Raw genomic sequence first — 12,802 nt, 5'->3', positions numbered from 1 at the left:
CCCGCCTTCTCTACCACGCCGGCAGCCGATTGGATGTTTACGGATGCCTCTCAACTTCCTGCCAGTGAGAACACTTTCACTTCGTTTTATCCTGGTGTGATTCAACGCTTCTCTGAAGTGATTGACGACAGATTGCAGCCACTTTTCCACATCTCCTCATCAATCTGATCTCATACCAATCCGAAGGGTTTTATTTATAAAATGGTGATGCTGACAAATGCTTCTAAGTAGGCAAAACGCTTGGGAATTTCAAGTGTCGTTCCGAGGCTTAGGATGCGAGTTGCGGGAAACGTGCTCGCTTGGTTTAATGCACACTCTGAGGTTTCGAAGTGCGCAATGAAGCACTCAACAGGCCTGCTGAAAAAATATTGGCACACGATCTCCTGAACAAAGAAGCAGAATAAGGCTTTATTTCAATGTCTTCTTTATTGCAAGCTCTGCAAATCCCTTGATGGTGAAAGTTGATGACGTCTCATTCAACACAGAGGCTGGAGATGGTCCAAATTAACGAGCCCGGGACGTTCAGCACCGGGACGTGGTGTCCGCACTCCTGAGAAACGGCTCACACGCTCAGGACCACCTTCCCCGTCGCTCCTGTGCTGTTGATGATGTCCTTGTGGGCTTGAGAGGCCTTCTCCAGAGCGTACTCCGGACCGGTCACCGGCTTCAACCACCCTGCTTCCATCCCGGCCAAGAGGGCGGCCGCGCTTTCAGTCCGCTCCTCCTGCGCACAAGCACAGACATCAGCTGCGGTCGAGGGTCGAGGCTGGACAAGGCATGGCTCTTCATCAGCACCTAACCTTACAGGACTGCACTGGAGGTGGGGCTTCTCCTGAGCTGTAATATCACACTGCTGGATGTAATAATAATCGCGCCTTACCCTTGTTGCACAGAACAAGCTCACACCAATGATGCTGGATTCTTTGCTCATTGTGTCCCTTGGGTTTATTTCAACGGATCCTCTGCAGCCCACAATCTGAAAGACACAGTGCCATTAAGACACAGCAGGGGCACAATGCAGGGCCTTCCGGTGCTTCTGTTTCGCCACGCAAAGGTCAGTACTCACCGCCACTCTCCCTCCAGGGGACAACAGCTGCAGGTCTTTGCTCAGATTCACATTGGACAGCATTTCAATGACCACGTCCACCCCCTGTCCACCGGTGGCACCCTGGGCAACAGAGGCGACTGACAGTTCACACACGCGGGCAGACTGACCAGGCGCCACACGGATTTGCCAATCAGCCGTTAACAAAATTACACACAGCTTGGAAAAGAGGGTCAGACAACAGCGGGCTACGGTTACGAGTTCTGGAGCACCAAGGCGTCGGAGCTGGATGGGGAGTCAGGCGGCTACCTTGATCTTGTCGAGGTAGTCCTTTTCTCTGTGGTTGAAGACATGATGGGCTCCGCACCTCAAGACCAGAGCCTGACCCTCTGGAGTCCCTGCGGTACCCAGCACCTTCATCCCAAAGGCTCGGGCGATCTGGCAGGCTGCCACACCAACCTGGACCACAGGGCCACAACCCAGAGAAACGTTCACTTCAGAGGTAAAAGCAGGAGTGAAACTACTGACGCTGTGACACGAGACATAAGTCAATGAGCAAACTGCAGATAACAGCATCAAAGTTTCACCTCGTTCAGAATAGTTAACACGGTAAACCAAGAGGCAGGGGGCTTTCACCAGTGTAAATACAGTATGTGGCACGAGGTACGGTACTGTTGTTTCAGTTCTGCCCCTCTGCCACACTTGTTGGCTTACCCCTCCACTTGCTCCATGAACAAGAACACTCTCTCCAGCTCTGGCATGGGCCCTGTAAAGTACATAAAAAACACACACAACTTATTCCATCCCTCCATCATCAGGAGGCTGCATTTTCCCAGTTCCCAAACTCCACGCTGAAGGTACCCCAGCCTGCAATTGAGGCCAAGTCCCTTTTTATTCCCAATCACATCAATTTATACCACCAATTAAGAAAATGAATCTGTCTTTATAATATAACCAAGAGAATAAAAGTGTTCCTGGAGCCGTTGTGGTTCTGAAGAGGCCTAAGCTGCCTGACCCACAGCAGCAATAATTTGTCCTTCGAGCGGGAGCATTCCCTCTGCATCGACAGACCCTTCTAGAACGGGCCCTGCATGCTTCCTGGCACTGCGTGCTGCGTCTGCCCCGCCTGCTGCTTCCTCTCACTTGTGAAAGAGCGCTCGGTACGCCGTGAAGTAGGGAATTCCAACGGCAGCTCCTTGTTTGTAGTCCAGATTGTCTGGCAGCCGGTGAACAGAGTCCTCCAGCGCCACTGTGTACTCGGCGTAGCCGCCAGTATCCGTGCCAGTGGTGAAGACGCGGTCCCCAGCCTGCGGGGGATCAAGACGAATGATCCCGTGAATGCCGTGAATGTACCGGCTACATATGGCAATAAAGTTCAAGTTCAGGTTCAACACATGCAGAGCAAATCTGTATTCCCGGGAACGGTTCGCAGACAAACTTTGGGAAAAACAAAACAAAAAGAGAAGTATTTTCAATATTGCAGGGGGTCCTTCTCGACCAGATTTCTGAGAGCCCAAAGCAGTCATATACCATGACAAAGGCATGTTAGTTGCTGAAACAGTGGTTAAATAAATTAAAAGTAAATGGAGTCATGACTGTGCAACACTTTAAAAAAAACAACAAATTCAATATAATTCCATGGGTCAACATCACACTAGCTTTGGCGGTGCGTTCTCCTCATTATTTTGAAACCCAATTAGCCGGACATTTGAGCTCTCTAGAGTATAGGATGACCTTACTCAATGCATTGTGTTCAGTAGGTTACCCACACTCAAAGAGTGTTATGTTTCAACTTCAGAAAGTACCCCATAAATATCTTTCGGCCTCCAACAAAAGCCATTCTTCTCCAACAACAGATACTAATCCTACCCCACACCGTGTCCGTTAAATACTTTCGGTCTACCTTGAAAGATGTCACGCCGTCTCCGACGGCTTCCACGATTCCAGACACATCCGTGCCCGGAGTGTAAGGAAGGCTTGGTTTTCTAGTGTAGGCCCCGGAACGGATGTACGTTTCCACTGGGTTCACCCCACAAGCGCGCACCCGGATTAACACCTGCGGGAATGGAAAAGGACGGACCACGCACTGAACTGCTACGGATTTGTTCATTCTGGAACTCTAAAATTAACCTTTACTGTGCCATCTCCCGTCAGTGGGACAGTGCACATCTTTTCACCTGCTTTTCTGCTTTGGCCTTGACATACTGTACATATCTGCAACCTGGCGCTGCAACAACCATGCAGATCTCTCTCTGAGTGAGTGAATAACTCTAACACCTACAGAGCTGTTACCTACATTCCAGCTGAGCTCTAAACACATACTTTAATTAAGCTGCTATAGAAGAATATTAACATAACTTCCAGATCTCTGCTCTTTGGCCATGTAAGGCTTTTCAGGATCTGGGACACAAACCTCTAATGCACGGAAAAATACAGTAATGGAGTAATTATTAGTTGTAGTATTCTCATTCTTCTGTAGTTATGATCATCTAAACTGGGGGTTCCTAGGTTCAGTCCCAGTCCTGGGGATCCCCACAGCTGTCATTTTCCAACCTACTGAGCTCTCACATTAACACCGTTCAAAAATAACACAGACATTTTTTTTTTTACTTTTGCCCTCATAGTTCTTTAGGGTAACACTCACTTTAGAAGACGTTTTAATATTTGATATCTACAGTAAGTATCCTACACATCAGCATAACTCATTTGCCTGTGTCTTACTCCACGCAGCCAAAACAACCTGTTGAACCCGACAGGTTGAAAATGCAGAATCCCTCGTGTTACCTGTTTGTGTCCTGGGACTGGCACGGGAATGTCGGTATATAATTTCAGGACCGAGGGTCCTCCAAATTCGGATACTCTGATGGCTCGCATGATCTTTGATGTCGCCATTTTAATCGCTAGGCACAAAACAAATACAAAACAAAAATGAATCTGAGTGCGCTCGTGTTTAATGAACGCAGACCGACAATTAAAGTTTCAACTCGAGCTGCCAGGAATCTCGCAAACTATATCAAAAGGTAAGTGACATTCCTGACATCGGTGGGCTCCTCGTGTTGTGCTTGAAAAACGACAGCGATCCCAGCGTTTTGTGTTGGGGCTGTCAGGACAACCCCATGGAAAATAACTCCTGCAATAACTCATTCCCAACTAGTTTGCAACATCGGTGTCGCAGCTGCGCAATTACCGCAAAACGAAAAGACTGTGAGCACTTTTTAATATTGCAAGACAGTACGTCTATGAAACAAAATCAAAACGGGTAACATGGTGAAAAACTGCAAAACAAGCGAAAAAAAATTGTTGACATGTCCGTTCCACGCCACTAAACCACCTTTGGCAGTGGTGGCGAATTAAATCTATAAATAGCCGGCGACTTGGCTATTGCATTTTTTCAGTAAACACGTTGCTTAAAATGCCTTGTAAATTTAAAATCTGTTTTTGTTTCGATATCTCAGTAACTCACCAGAGCACTTTAGTTTCTATACAGTATTTCTATCTCTGCTGTGACCCGCAGATGGTGCAAGAAGCTTCCTTTATGTACACAGTACATATTACACATAAAGATTTACCATTAAACAATCTGGGTGATGTATAACGTCCCGGTTTGGACCTGTCGGGCCACCGTAGAAACGTGCTGGCGTGATTAACTCACAACATGGCGCCCCCCATGAAGCCGTCCTGCCCAGCAAACTTTCTGTGCGTAATGTTTAACATCTCATAGAGCATCCCCTTATAGGCAGGATGGATACCGAAAAAACATTCTCGCAATGGAAAAAACAGTGTCTGAGCAAGATGGACTACAGTAAGAAGGGGAGTGTCGACGAGGGCATCGCTCATGTTGTGGGGTTTTTAAACGAATACCAGGATTATTTCACTACCAGCTCCTGTTCCGGGAGACTCATTCTGATCGACGGGGTGAGATTTTATTATTCAGGGCAGTCCCACTTCCTAAAACGGTCGTCTGTACGATGGTTAGGGCTTTCATTTTACTGTTCGTTCACTATAATAAGACCCGTTTGCTTTTCGGGTTTCAAACGGGTTTTCAGAAATGTTTCTCTACGCGCAAGTCCAATCGTGCACCAAACACCCATAATGTTGCAATGACTTGAAGCAGCTGTCTGTCGCTCCCCCAGGTCTCCGACAGTCCCGAAGTGCAGAAACGAAACTGTTCCTGGCTCTTTGCCACCCATCAGAAATGTCGGAAGGAAGACTTGGTATGTCTCCAGCGTTCCTGATGATTATTGTATAACCTTATTGCACCGGTGTCGTGTCCAGTTCGGTACCTCTTGAAAGCAAAGCGCTCTCTGCGAATATTGCTTCCCTCCACTCGGTGTGTCTTCAGTGGACAGTAGGGATGGAGAGCGTTCCTGCCTTCGGCCATTACGATAAGAACAGGTCTCCCGGGGGTATTGAATGCGTTTGCAGGGCATTCCACTCGTCTGAAATATTTTACCTTCACTATGTGAATGAAAGTTCAAGTTATCTTTACACAAGACAGGGGAACCCGAGAGAAAGCGCGCATCTTTCTTTTTTGTTACATATAAATCATAACAATCACGCATCCAGCTGAAGAGGAAAAGGTTTCCAAATCACACACCTCCAGCGAGGGGGGGAGGGAGTGAATTTGGATACGACGCCGACACCTGTGTAGTAATGTGTCGTGCTGTGTTGCACAGGTGTCGGGGCTGGAGAAGGCTTGTGCCGATGCCGTGTTCAAATTTGAGCCGTTCGTGCTCCATGTGCAGTGCAGGCGGTTGGAAGACGCTCAGCTCCTGGTAAGTCCATGACGAATTAAAAAAAGGAATATTCCTTGTATGACAAAAGCTGCTCAACCTTGGTCCAGGAGAGCCGTAGGACCATATTCCTATAACGTTTTAATACGGTGCCAACACCTTGCTTTTCTCTAATGAGAACACCTACTATTAGCATGATGATTGTTACTTTAACATAAGAAAGGTTACAAAGGAGAAGAGGCCATTCAACCCATTTGGGAGGTAGTAGTTGATCCCAAGATCTCATCCAGCCATCTCTTCTAAATAAACCAGGGTATTGGCTTCAACGACACAGCTGGAGAGCTTGTGAACATCTTAACTTCAGGATGCTTGTTAAAGAGTTACTGGACAGACGTTTAAGTGTTTTGGTTCTGTAATATTAGCAGTTTCTGTAAAAAAAATAAAATAATTTGCTTTGGGAGGATATTATCTTAACTTCCAGATCTCTGCTCTTTGGCCATGTAAAGCTTTTCAGGATCTGGGACACAAACCTCTAATGCACAGAAAAATACAGTAATGGAGACTGAAGAGTTTTATTAGTTGTAACATTCTCATTCTTTTGTGGTTATGTTATGGTAAATTGAGGGTTTCCTGGAGATGTCATTTTGCATCCTGCTGAGCTCTCACTTTTATAATTGAGCCCTTAATTTTTGCTACATTTCAGTTAGCAGTTCTTAAAACAATTTGGAGGGTCAGTTGTTACATATTGTGTTTTGTAAAGGCAACTTAATATTTCAAGACTTTTGCGGGAAAAAAAACTTTTCAGTCAACTAACTTGTTAGTTCAATTAACAGAAGAACTGAGCTAGAAAAGGAGTTGTGTAGGTAAACAGTCTAAATTATCTTTAGTTATTTTATCTTCTTATTGAAGTGTTATTTTGTCATTGTTTCACATGCTTTTGCCTTGTATGTTTTTCACCTGTACTCTCCACTTTTTGATCGTTTAAAATGTAAACTTGCCTCTTTATTTTCTGTACATTTGCTGTACTGTTCATTGACAAGTCATTTTAGTTTTTATTATAAAAGCTGCTAAATAGTTTGTTGTCCAGGAGATTGTTAATCATTCTTTCTCTTTCTGCACAGCACTCAGTAGCAGTAAACTCAGGTTTCAGGAACTCGGGCATTACTGTTGGCAAGAGAGGAAAAATAATTATGGTAATGGCATTTTGTTTTTTAATGTCTGGCTGCCATGCAATGGATGACATGAACCTTTACCCAAGACTGTACTGATTTGCAAGACTGTGTGATTTTTGTATAGCGTTTGAAGGTTACACATGTACAAAGTAAAATGTTCCTGAGATGCAGTGCCATTGTTAATAATGTTAAAGAAGTGTGAAAGTCCTCTAAGTTAACGCTTTCTGGTTATAAGCTTATAGGTTCCTGAGGTTTGTTTTGCATATTAATGAGAAAGAACAAGCCAAGCTCCCTGAAAGTTTTAACCTGTGACTCTAATTTGTTGTGAAATATTTCAAGTGTGAAGTAGGGTGTTTTCTTTTGTACTTCTCTCTAAAATCTCTTCCTGCGACATTTAGGCTGTTCGCAGTACACATGGCCTCGAAGTCCCCCTGAGTCGTAAGGGACAGACCCTAGTGAAGGAAGAGTACCTTGACTTCTTGGTTGAGGTAGCCAATCAGAAAATGGAGGAAAACCAGAGAAGAATTGAAAGGTTGGTCACCTGCAGTTCAGCATGACTTTGCTTCTTATAATGCTGTAACTGGGTTTCAGATGAATAGGAGTTCTGCGGTATTTACTAAGTTAGTCCTTCCATGTATAGTAATAGTGTAATAATTATGTATCTGTGTGGAGTTTGTATGTTTTCCCCATGTTCAAGTGGGTTTTCTCTGGGTGCCCTGGTTTTCCCAGTGCGAGTTAAAACCCTGGCAGTCTTGCAGGTCAGAAAGGGAGTTTTGTCAGCCTCTGTAAGTAAACACACAGCGCCCTTGTTTTATCCCCAGGTTTTACAGCTCCCTGCAGTCTGCTGTGAGAGCAGACAGTTCTGCTGGCCGGAGCACAGGTCTCACTCAGGACAAATCTGTGAGCACCAGAAAAAAGAAGTCGGCACAGGAATGTTCAAGAGAAGCCACTGCCCAGGATCTGGAGGATGTGATCCTGCTTAATGGGGACAATGGGCTGGAGGATGGACTACATTTGTTCATGTAGACATTTTGTTTTTGGCCTGTCATTTGGTCTCTGCTAAGAAAATGCTCAGAAGCTGATTCACAAGAAGCATTGAGCCTTGTCTTTTTGGGAGTTTTGGGTCAAAAGGCTTAAATCCTGTTGAATGCAGGGTGGACTTTGACCTCCTTCTTAGGTCAATTATTTGGACAGTCGGGGAGAAAATATTAGGTAGGGCTCTCATGCAAAGGACATTTCATTTGCTGGAAGTTATTTACCATTGCTAAACAAACGCTGAAACAGAACCCTTTGTTTTAATAGCCTTAATTTATTGCTGTATTGGACCTGTAAGAAATAAAATTATTTTCCCCTGATTGCAACAAATAAGAGACAGAAATTATTCCTGTTTTCAGTGAGTTTTGCCTTAAGAAATCAGTTTTTTTATCCGGTCTGGGTCCGGGGAAGCGTTGCTGTGGTGTTTGCGTGTTCTTATGGATTTCTGGGTGTGTCATTTTCCTCCCACAACCCAAGTACTCAATGCCCAGGTTAGATGGTGTCTTTAAATTGCTTACCTCTATGTGTGTAGACCAGTAGGGGGTGCTCACCCTGCAGTCTGTGTGGGTCCTAATGCCCCTTTATAGTGATGTGGACACTAGACTGCAGTAAAAGGCACCGTCCTTTGGATGAGATGTAAAACTGAGGTCCTGACTCTCAGTGGTCGTTAAAAATCCCAGGGCTGTTCTCGAAGAGACCAGGGGTGTTACCAAAGAGTACCAAAGTACAAAGTAGGGGTGGCCAAATTTCCCCATGGCCTTTACCAGTCATGGCCTCCTAATAATCCCTATCTTTGAACTGGCTTCATCACTGTTCTCCTCCCCACTGATAGCTGGTGTGTGGGGAGCGTACTGGCGCATCATCCAGGTGGGGCTGCACATAGGTGGTGGTGGAGGGGAGTCCCCATTACCTGTAAAGCACTTTGAGAGGAGTGTCCAGAAAGGCGCTATATAAATGTAAGGAATTATTATAGAAATGTGCTGAGTGTATTCCGTGTTCTCTCTTGATTATAAAGTGATTTCTGTATTCATACAGCTGCAGATCTGTTTCATCTCAGGTTTTGACTCTTAGAACCTCTGGGTACTAAATTGCTTTTTTCTTTGCCAGCAAAGATGATGTGTGGGCCTTCATTACAGTTCAAATGGACTGAAAGTCAGTGTTATCCATCTTTGACAAACCTCTTCGTGTTGAGCTGCAAACCAAATGCTACAAAGAAAAAGCATGCGGTTTCAGGCACATTTGCTTCAAAATCAAAATCTGATGAGTTCAGTATGGCTCATTAGGGGCATAAGTGTAATTCATGAATTAGTTTACCGCGCTTTCGTAATTTCGGATGTGATGTTTTACATTTTTGTCAATTAATACAGATTCCAAACCTTACATCATGCACTGCACTGTCGGTCTATCGTGTATCACCGGTGCCGATTTTCCCACACAATTTCACAGTTGATGGTCCATTAAAATTCAGCAGTGCACATTTTCTTCATTAGGCATTAGTGTAAATATTGTATTTGTGATCTTAATGCTGTTAAACATTTGTGATCGTGGGTGTAGAACAGTAATATGATTGGGTTTAGTGCTTCTGGGTACCCCAGGGTGTTAACAGGAAGACATTTTCCCCGTCTAAATTGAATTGTTTAAATCTACTGCCATTTTTTGCCAACATTTTTTTTCTTTAAAATAATTTTAAAGAAAACTGCGTAATGCTTTAAAGAACCAGTAGGTGGAGCAGCTATTCTTCCAAAGGACTTGCATGTCTACTATTGAGTCATGATAAATCCTTTTATTTTGCAGGTACTTGATTTTAAAGTATATGTTGATTTTTTTCGATTGCGTTTTATCGTTAACTGTGGCCAACTCCATCACATTTTTTATAAGTTAAGTTTTAGAGTTTTTTTCGTTTACTACACACCTCAAAATATTTTGACTGAGGAACAGACCTGTTGCTAGCTTTACTAGGAAAGATTAATTTACTTTCCTTTTTCCATTATTTCAAGGATATTTTAACCTAAAATAATTAAAGAATAAAAAACAACAGCTAGTCGGATGGCTCATGTCTTAGGTGAGTGATAAATATGTGAACATTAAAGCTTTTTCCTCTAAGCATGCAAAACTGTTTTTTGCAACTATTTGCTTTTTGAAATGTTAGATTTTTCTCATCAATTTCAACAGCTGCTAAATTAGAGTACAATCTCTCCCTTGCCACTTGACTGTGCATACAGGATTGTACACCAGTATTTTCTATGCTTGCTCTGTTTTTTTCTTTGTTATAATTTTGTACTTATCCTGGACTTTGCTGAACTCGTTTTTTTTGTAGTAAAATTAATCCTGTTCTTAATCTTGAAATAAGATCTGAGTAGTCTCTGAGAACGCAGCTGGGATTTTTTTTTAATCGGCTGAATAGTATTTGAAAAGATCAATGTGTTGTAACTGCTCATATGCAAGGCTTTGTCTGTCAAGAGCCTTTTCAGTGTTGCGTTGGAACTATATACAGTACTGAAAAAGAGGTGGCACTGTACATTGGGTTTTTCATTTTTTATTTATATATAGTACCTTGAGAAATGACAGCTTTATGGTCTAAATCCTTATTGATTTATTGACTTACAAGTTAAATGAATAATCATTCTTTACACAGAGATATGCACTATCATGTGTGGCAAAGAATGCATTTTCTTTTAAATATTTATGGATTTAAAAGACTGCAGAGAGGACTGCAAGATATTATGACTGAAGGATTTTATATAGGTGTTTTAAGTGGAAGGAGAGCGGCAGGAGTCACCTTTTCATTAATGTGTTAAAATAGCTCCAGGCATTTAAAGTGTTGTAATTTACAGTAGTTTGGGAGAAATTAATTTGTGGCATCTATTGTAAAGATCCAACGAACATGTCAGCAGTTACTAAATGAAGAGCGTTAGATGAGTAGGTGGTAGTGATTTGTGTCTGTTAACATTTTTAAATCAAAAGTTAGGCAGGAGAAAAGAAAATGATGTTTTTGAAGACAATACAAATTAAAATTGGAAAGTGTAAGTTAAAATGTTAGAATGCAAAAAGCATGAACATTAAAATATTTTGTGGATTCTCTTCCCTCTTTGTCTGTTTAGTCCTGAGAGTCGCATGAATATTTTTTATTTTCGCCGCATGAGATTATCATTCAAGTGTTTATCTGCAGGAATGTCTAATCACTATCATATTCAAGTTAAATGTTTATTTTTCCACAGACAAGATATAGACAGACAGACATGACATTAAAAACCGTTTCCCTTTTCCTGTATACAGTGGTTGAGTATTAATTGTAGAATGTGTAGAACGCAGCTAATAAAAATCTTGAAATAAGAATTAAGTTTAAAGAAATCGACATTTTGGTTATAAATTCTTTTCACAATTATTGCTTGCCTCAGAACTGGGAGGGGGGGTGGGAGGCAGTGTGTGGTGAAGGAGGAGAACAGCTCCAGCAATCAGCAGTAAGTGGAAGGATTTTCTAGTAAGAAGTGCTTGTGTGATTGTCAAGTGACCCATTATTGCCTTGATTAAGCTCTTTTCTGCTAGCTCTGATTTCGCATTGAGGGATGTACATACTCGCTGCTTGTCCCCAGGCAATCAAAGCGCTCTTCCTCTATCATTTTAACCCAAGTGATTTTTTAAATTTTTCTTAGGCTTCACTGAAGCAGGTCACCTTTTAACCTATGGCGTTTACTCTCAATGAGTAGTCTTTGGCAGTGGTAATTTACAGAAAGGAAAAGAAAAAAAAGGTCACATAAACTCATTGTATAAATTGTAACCTACAGAATTAGGCTTCATTTCAATAAAACAAATGAGTAGTTTCACTATAAAGCATCAAAGGTTTGATGCACTGTGAAATTAACAAATTTAGCTCATAATATTCAGCAGTGACAATATAATGTTGATATATTATGTACCATAAGGATGCTATAACTGCAATTATAAAGCAATGCAGCAGACCTCAGTTACACATAACAAGGAAAATCTTACATTTCTGATTTAACATATCCTTGAGTTTATGATGGAACAGCAGAAAAGGTGTTCAAATTAATTTGAGTTCAGATACTAAAATGCTAGGTGGTTGAGATAACTTGAGATAACTTTGAGATGGATATAATGCATAATGTTTTTGAAATGCATCATTGACAATCCTACAACAAATACACACAGTACCAGCACAGAAGGCCGAAAGCAAACGAACTCAAATAATATGAAAAACCGAAACTTTGTAAAAAGATCCTTAACGCTGGTGCAAAAAATAATACTTAACCCTCCCACCCACAGCTTCTTCAGTCAGGGCTCAAAAACAATTATTCTTTCTGTGCTCAGAGGTATGCAAATATTTGCTGGTTAATTTGTCACCCTTGTTTCCGGCAAGTGTAAAAGACTCTGGTCCTTAGTGATACTGGTCCAGTTGCAGACTCGTCTTTGAGCTGCTCTCAGGTCTGTGCTCCTGCGCTGTGCCTACTGGTCGGTTCTGCCAAAGGATGTTTTCCCGTTCCAGAACTGCAAGTCATTCAACGTTGTTTGCGCGTCACTTGAGCTCAGTTGTTTTGACTTGACCTCTATGCATTTCCTCGGCTTTGTCTGCTGCTCTTTTTTCTGCTTCTCCTTGCATTCAGATGAATATCTTCAGGGTCTCAGCCGACAAATCTGAAAATAACAACAACATCAAGATGGAGATTGACTTTGGTGTTCGGAGTGGAAATTAAATTAGCAGAGCATCAGTGGGCAGTGCTGTTCTTCTCCTGTGATTCCTTAGACACCCTTGGCGAAGTGAAGTTGAATGTGCAGTAATCTCTCACATGGGCAAGTGA

The 12,802-nt window shown here is 42.5% G+C and overlaps 2 protein-coding genes across 2 annotated transcripts; one reads left to right on the top strand and one right to left on the bottom strand.

Moving 5' to 3' along the window:
- Positions 1 to 407: 407 nt before the first annotated feature.
- cryz (crystallin, zeta (quinone reductase)) lies at positions 408 to 4,657 on the bottom strand. The gene is made up of 9 exons (XM_088926979.1): positions 4,509 to 4,657; positions 3,830 to 3,945; positions 2,949 to 3,101; positions 2,189 to 2,352; positions 1,760 to 1,811; positions 1,355 to 1,504; positions 1,067 to 1,168; positions 881 to 976; positions 408 to 724 (listed from the first exon to the last, which is right to left on the bottom strand). The coding sequence occupies exons 2-9, from the start codon at positions 3,935 to 3,937 to the stop codon at positions 563 to 565; spliced, it is 987 nt and encodes a 328-aa protein (XP_088783105.1). The 5' UTR covers positions 3,938 to 3,945; positions 4,509 to 4,657; the 3' UTR covers positions 408 to 562.
- Positions 4,658 to 4,687: 30 nt separating this feature from the next.
- On the top strand, positions 4,688 to 11,066 carry tyw3 (tRNA-yW synthesizing protein 3 homolog (S. cerevisiae)). Its single transcript, XM_088926980.1, has 6 exons — positions 4,688 to 4,960; positions 5,179 to 5,259; positions 5,722 to 5,820; positions 6,900 to 6,971; positions 7,349 to 7,482; positions 7,772 to 11,066. The coding sequence occupies exons 1-6, from the start codon at positions 4,787 to 4,789 to the stop codon at positions 7,974 to 7,976; spliced, it is 765 nt and encodes a 254-aa protein (XP_088783106.1). The 5' UTR covers positions 4,688 to 4,786; the 3' UTR covers positions 7,977 to 11,066.
- Positions 11,067 to 12,802: the final 1,736 nt, after the last annotated feature.

The sequence above is a fragment of the Atractosteus spatula genome, chromosome 11, assembly GCF_055471065.1.
Source record: "Atractosteus spatula isolate fAtrSpa1 chromosome 11, fAtrSpa1.hap1, whole genome shotgun sequence".
NCBI lineage: Eukaryota > Metazoa > Chordata > Actinopteri > Semionotiformes > Lepisosteidae > Atractosteus > Atractosteus spatula.
This window is presented reverse-complemented; position numbering and strand designations above follow the sequence as displayed.

Excerpts from the sequence above, each read along its gene's own strand:
- cryz (XM_088926979.1), bottom strand. The coding sequence starts at position 3,937 with ATGGCGACATCAAAGATCATGCGAGCCATCAGAGTATCCGAATTTGGA. Across the intron at positions 3,102-3,829 it reads CAGTCCCAGGACACAAACAG|GTGTTAATCCGGGTGCGCGC; the intron begins GTAACACGAGGG and ends CCATTCCCGCAG. Across the intron at positions 1,169-1,354 it reads ACTACCTCGACAAGATCAAG|GGTGCCACCGGTGGACAGGG; the intron begins GTAGCCGCCTGA and ends TCTGTTGCCCAG.
- tyw3 (XM_088926980.1), top strand. The coding sequence starts at position 4,787 with ATGGATACCGAAAAAACATTCTCGCAATGGAAAAAACAGTGTCTGAGC. Across the intron at positions 4,961-5,178 it reads GACTCATTCTGATCGACGGG|GTCTCCGACAGTCCCGAAGT; the intron begins GTGAGATTTTAT and ends TCGCTCCCCCAG. Across the intron at positions 5,260-5,721 it reads AATGTCGGAAGGAAGACTTG|GTGTCGGGGCTGGAGAAGGC; the intron begins GTATGTCTCCAG and ends TGTGTTGCACAG.